General features: G+C 38.1%; 1 protein-coding gene across 1 annotated transcript; it reads right to left on the minus strand.

Annotated features, from left to right (window-relative positions):
* Nucleotides 1-3,030: 3,030 nt before the first annotated feature.
* LOC148036720 (heavy metal-associated isoprenylated plant protein 7-like) lies at nt 3,031-5,437 on the minus strand. Its single transcript, XM_087677175.1, has 5 exons — nt 5,111-5,437; nt 4,926-5,037; nt 4,601-4,803; nt 3,964-4,051; nt 3,031-3,698 (listed from the first exon to the last, which is right to left on the minus strand). The coding sequence occupies exons 1-5, from the start codon at nt 5,117-5,119 to the stop codon at nt 3,262-3,264; spliced, it is 849 nt and encodes a 282-aa protein (XP_087533301.1). The 5' UTR covers nt 5,120-5,437; the 3' UTR covers nt 3,031-3,261.
* Between the last annotated feature and the right edge of the window lie 916 nt (nt 5,438-6,353).

The raw sequence follows: 6,353 nt of genomic DNA on the forward strand, positions 1-6,353 counted from the left end.
AACTAAGAGATATTAAGGAGAATTTGGCTTAAGTCAAGGTTGTAGAAGGATGTAATAGATTACCATGTACTATTTTATTTAGGGCTAAAGATAATAAGTCTACGTATGTGTAGATACAAAAGTAGTTGAATGTTATAGAAGTTCTAAAAACAATAGTCACTGAATAGTTTATTGTGATTTACTAAAGTCCACAGGTCTAAATCCTTTCAAATTTAGGTTAACCTAAGAGCTTATACCTAAAATAGTTTGGAGGAAAGCACTTCAATATGATGTTGACAAGGAATATGTAGATGGCATGATGCAAGTTAATGGTGTGTAAGAAGTGCTAGATGTTGGGCTACTAAAAGAAAATGTTTTTGATAAAATGTAGGAGGTGCATCTAGAAAAGGAAATGATAATGATGTATCAGTTGCTACTCTACCCTACCTATTCTTTTCTTAGGTATGCATTCTAGACATGATGGGAGTAGTGGGTCTAGGTCCTCACTACTTAGTAGACATCCATTGTGTAGTGCAAGGTATTAGGGATATGATTCCCATTACTATAAGCATGTAAGTGTGAATATGTCATGGGATATAGATGTCATTTAAATATGTTGATCATGATGTAATTACTACTATGATGAATGAATGAGCATGATATCATGGCATGGTGTTCTATTTGTCTATCTCTACATTTATTCTACATAATTCTCTATCTTAGCGATTGTTTTCCATAATCACACATTTTTCTTTGGGTACCATGTTGTCCAATTGCAATTTTTTGGTTATTCTCTAGTTGTTTGTTCAGTATGTACACAAAGTATATAGTCTAACATCAAAGTCCTTGTACATGAGAAACATACACACACAGAACTTCACATTTCTTGGTGATTTTACACTCTTTGTGAAATGTTTACCAAGGATTACATTAATGTTAGCCATGGCTTGATGCATGATCTTTACCCTTAGCTTGGACTATTATCTTAGTCTTAGTATTTCCATACGTGAGTAGTCTTTAAATGTCTCATGAAGTTAGATGCCTCATGAAATGTAGTTATATAGCAAGTTTTCAAGCATGACCTGACGAGGTATTATGGATGTAGTTCACATTTTTTGTCATCCTTCATGATTATTATTGGATGTATGAGGGAGATTTTTTATTATCAATGAGATTTGACAATTGGTTCCATGTTTTCCTCTATGTTTTTAATCTATTCTTTGCATATGATCTTATTTATGTCTCTAATTTGCTATTATGAGAGTTGTAAAATGTATTATCATGCTTCTATGTCATTATTTTTGGGTTTTCCTATTAGTTGCATAATACACTATGCTATATTTATTGTCCTTGTAGTAGTGTCCTAGGCTATCCTATATGAGGCATTGTAGTAGTCTCATTATGCATTCCACATAGATTAGGGGGGTATGCAACAGTTAACAAGATGCCTTATGGTATTGTCACATTAGATGTATTGTGATAGTTGATTGATAATAGAAGGTGATGAAAGAGAAAATATTTCTAATGCAACATACCTGGTTTTCTTTTCCTTTAATGTGTTACTTTGCAAGTACTCTCCTTGTTTGGCATACCCCTTAGATATGTGTGGGACAAAGAAACATGTCACACATATATGTACAAAAAGACTTTAACAATTCACTGATAACTTCATATCTTACTTTGGGAATGTCATGCACACTTACATATACCCAAAAAAATACATAGTAGCTTTACTTATATGTTATATATGGAAGCCACTAAGTAAAGAGAGGTCTATTCAAAGAAAAGTAATAGTGCATCACTATGATCGTGAGGAGATTTTTTGCAACCAAAACGAGCCTTCCACTCCACATGGACTTCATTCTAACAATGTCAAGATCCTCACCCACAAAATGTGTAGTTGTTTGTTGAAACTCAATTTTAAAATGGCATTTCATTATTATTTTTGAAAGTGAAAATGAGCTATTGGTCTTGCAAAACATGCTATGGAATAAGGCCACAAGACTTGCTATTTCATGTGAATTAGACCATTTGTGACTCTATAAAGATTTCAAGCACTCCACTTCTAGCCATAAGTACCCTTCCCATGAATTATGCAATCCCAAGCCCTCCACCATTGACCATTATCTCTTAGGTGTCCCTTCCCAATCAATCTCTCTCCCCCACCTATCTAGACACCCTCTTCTGTAGGCATATCGATGCTCTTCCATCCACTACATTCCTCCTATTGTTTATTTAAATCCCCTCGCGTGACTCCTAAAACATCCCCCCCCCCCCTTTCTAATAGACTTTCAATTCACATTCCCTTATAATCAACATGTACAAGTACCCCTACCTATACTGCATTATTCCCTTCTTGATCTCATAGTCACCCTACACACAGACCACTTACACACATGCATATGCATATGCACATGCACATGCACATGCACACGCACATGCACATAGGCACACGCACATAGACACACACACATGCACACACACATGCAAGTATGTGTGTATGTATATGAGCACAACCCATCCCTATTATACCCCTTCCCTAAGACTCCCTAATTTCCTCTCATACCTAGCAAAATTACCACCTTATTGACAACTCTATCTTCAAGTACAATGTTTTGCCTTATAATACATCTTTGAGACATCAAGATGCAACTTGAAGGACATTAATAGAACTGTGTGTGCGCGCGCACGTGTGTGTGTGTGCAATGTCCGCATGTGTCTCATTGGGACATGTGTCTCATTGGGTCTTCCTTTATTTGTGCCAATGGCACCCCAAAGTACATTGTAACTAAATGTGTGTTATCTTGTGATATGAACCTTTGAGCTATCTTAATGGGCATCAATATGACTTTACTTCTTCCTTCTTGGGTAACACTTACCTTTCACCCAAAGTTGGAAAATGGTAGGCCCACCCACTTGTGACACACACACTTCCAACCAGTTGGGTTGTTTGAAAGGCATTAAAACACATTATTTAAACAACCTTCTTTCTTTCTTATTTCTCTCAGAATTAAGAAAATGTAAGCTCGACTTCAAAAGTACACATTAAGGATTATCATAATATTAAAGAGTATGCAAAAAGAAGCTCAATTTAGTTCCATGCCTATAAGTTACATATGGGACTTATTAGGGACCATGATAAGACATACAAGGCTTGCAAATGATGAGAACATGTTTTACAAGAGCCTCCAATTTCTTTGAACACTCAAACACTTATCATAATGTACAAAAACAATATGTGAGTGAGATGCAAGCATACCATATTTCCCTTTGCTTCTGTTTTTACATAACAACACATGCATTTGGGTTTTCATCACTAAACAATTGGGGAGGATAAACATATTCAGGAACATTTTGATAGGAAGGGTAAACATACTTCTTTGCCTCAAATTTTGTCTCTTCTTTCTTGCCATCATTTGTTTTCCCTGCTTCCTTCTGGCCTTCTGATTTATTTTCTTCCTTTTTATCTTTAGCAGAGTCTATATCTTTCTTCTTTGTTTGATCTTCTTTTTGGTCATCTTTAGTAGAACTTGCATCTTTCTTCTTTGATTGATCTTCTGTTTTGGCATCTCCTTTCTCATCTTTCTTGGTTGGTGATGGTACTACTTCACAATGCTTCCCTAGTCTCTTTACCCTCTCACAAACCTTCTCAGCATCCAAACCCCTCCCCTTCACAGTGACCTTGTCATTTGTCACATCTTGTACTATGTCCATGACACCTAATGTATAGGAAACACATGAGATCTAGTCTTGTCTACTTTCACATTGATAGATTCACAATTTCTAAGTGTTCAACTCAATTCATGGCCTTAAGCAACCAATATTATAAATGCTAAAGTATAGACCTAAGGCAATAGACTCTACGTTGAGACACAATTATAAAACAAAATCGAGATGGGCATTTACCTTCCTAAGACCATAGACTATGCTACTACATTGAGACACAAAAATTGATTTTGAAAGAAAATTTGAGGTGGGTGTTACCTTCCATCTTCATCAAACTTTTCCTTATTTGCTTAGCACACCCTCCACAATGCATTTTTACTTTTAACTCCACGATAGTGTCAGGAGGCTAGGAAAAATAAGGAGAAAATCAGGACAGTGTTGCATTATATGTGTGATAACATAGTGTACACATAGGTAGATGCATGTACATGGTGCCCAAAGAGAGAGAGAGAGAGAGAGAGAGAGAGAGAGAGAGAGTGTGTGTGTGTGTGTGTGTGTGTGTGCACGCGCGTGCTCGCGCGTGCATGCTCGCACGCATGCGTACTTGAAAGTATATTAGATGGCAAAAGAAGAGCAATGAACATTATCAAATAGTAAGGAAACAACAATGCGAACTTCGAAGAGCTCCTTTCACTTGAAAGGAGAGATGGGCATGTTTTTAGGTAGTGAGAAAGGCAAAGAACTTTATGACATACTTAGAAAAGAGATCCTTTAACTTGAAGAAAGCTAAAGAACTTTGTATATGGGTGCATGGGTATATATCGGATGCATTTTGGAAATTTCAAGCCTTTGGTTTTTTTAAAAAGGGGGAGAAAAAAAAACATGAAGAAAGAAAGAAAGAAAGAAAGAAAGAAGCTCTATAGTTGCATCTTGTGTTTTGGTTGGGGCAATGTACCTTGGGGTTGAAGAGGTCGGTGATGGAGTCCATAATCTTGTTGATGGAGTCGATAAGCAGGTCTTCCTTGTCGATTTCCGGATAGATGAGGTCTGTTCTTCTGCCGCACTTCCTTTTCACAGCCTCGTACACAGCCTTTGCATCCACCTTGCCGTTAATGGTGACCTTCTGCTCGTTCATATCAAACTCCATCTTCTCCACTCCTGCCTCATCAATCACACACATTTATGGATGACGATGACCACACCGCATGGCAAGCCTAAGAAACGGCTCAGTAATTACGGTCAGATGATGGAATGCTTCATTATTTCGATAGAGATCTTACCTGGAATGCCTTTGATGGCTTTCCTGACTTTGTTTTTGCAGGCCTCGCAGTGCATGTCTACCCTCAGGACGACCTTTTTTTCCTCCTCTTTTTTTTCATGTTTCTTGTCTTCCTGCGGGACGGCTCTGTGTGTAAATACGGGGCTGGAGGGTGGAGAGAGAGAGAGAGAGAGAGAGAGAGAGAACCTGCGTCATGTGGAAATGCGAAGAGAGATCGTCTGATGATGATGATTGAGAGCTGCCAATGGAAGAAGATTAGCGATTGCCTTCGTGATCTCAGCCACCCCGATTGACGCTTTAGTCCTTTTGCCTCCAGCGATCTGCTTCGTGTGTCTGCGTGTGCGCGCGCCTGTGTGTGTTTTCGAGAAGAAGAAGTGTAGTCTGTTGGCGAGAAGAGGGGCTATTTTTTAGTATTTCTGCCACACCCCATGTGGACTATACACACACATTGCAATTTGCCACCCACCAAAATTCCCAAAATGAGAGGACACATAAAAACTATTTCCTCCATGTCGAGATTATACATATTCCTAGAATCTTTCTAGACCTCTTAATATGATGAGGCGCCTCCCTCTCCCGACTCCCCCCCCACACACACACACCCCGGTGGGCCTTTTTTGCATCTACAAGGAAGAAACTCGTTGGTGTGTTGTTTCACGTTCGCAGGTTTTCAAAAGCAGGATTTGGAATTGTTTTACTTAAACGGAAAACCATCTTAGGGGACTTCGGGTTGTTTTTTAACTTCTAGTGGCATGTAGATTTTGAGTTTGAAGTACCTCACTCAAATGAGTCTTGAGCCATCACCTCACTCTCTTTCCATCAATGAAGTGACTAAATTCGCTCGAGAAAGAGTTGGATGTGTTCACAACACCGTGCTCATACAAAAAACCACAATATTTACTTAAAACTAGTTGGCTTGGCCGGCATTGCGATAGGAGCGTCAAGAACACATCATGCTTCACGAGTAGCCTTCCATAAATGACAATCAATCCAAGTGTGACATGGAGCAATGAATTGGCATTACTATAATGCATGGCATAGCTCTTTTATCGAGGTTTTGTTGACCCATAGTTATATTGTATTTCTCTTCTATCTTGTATCACCATAAGGACAACCTAAATATGATTTCCTTTTGAGCTTCTAATAATGCTATCAACAACTTTGTCAACATATTGCAATGTATAACATAGGAAACTTTCATCAGCAATGTACCTTGCCTTGAACCACTCAATGGATGCACCTCTAAGCATTATGATTGCACATGTTGCAAACCTTTAACAATTGTTCTAATGTTTTTCACAAAAAGATGTAAAGTGATATGATGTACCTCTTTATGAGCATTGAATGTGAATGTGTTAAGTTATCATAAAGCTAAATTCATTTGTCTTCTAAAAATGAACGTTGCAAAGTTGCTTTCAATTGTGAATTA

Source organism: Lygodium microphyllum, chromosome 4 (genome assembly GCF_053477565.2).
Source record: "Lygodium microphyllum isolate KBCC chromosome 4, Lygodium_microphyllum_v1.1.10, whole genome shotgun sequence".
NCBI lineage: Eukaryota > Viridiplantae > Streptophyta > Polypodiopsida > Schizaeales > Lygodiaceae > Lygodium > Lygodium microphyllum.

Coding starts and splice junctions, on each gene's coding strand:
- LOC148036720 (XM_087677175.1), bottom strand. Junction 4,804..4,925: donor AGCCATCAAAGGCATTCCAG/GTAAGATCTCTA, acceptor TTGATGAGGCAG/GAGTGGAGAAGATGGAGTTT. Junction 4,052..4,600: donor CCGACCTCTTCAACCCCAAG/GTACATTGCCCC, acceptor TATTTTTCCTAG/CCTCCTGACACTATCGTGGA.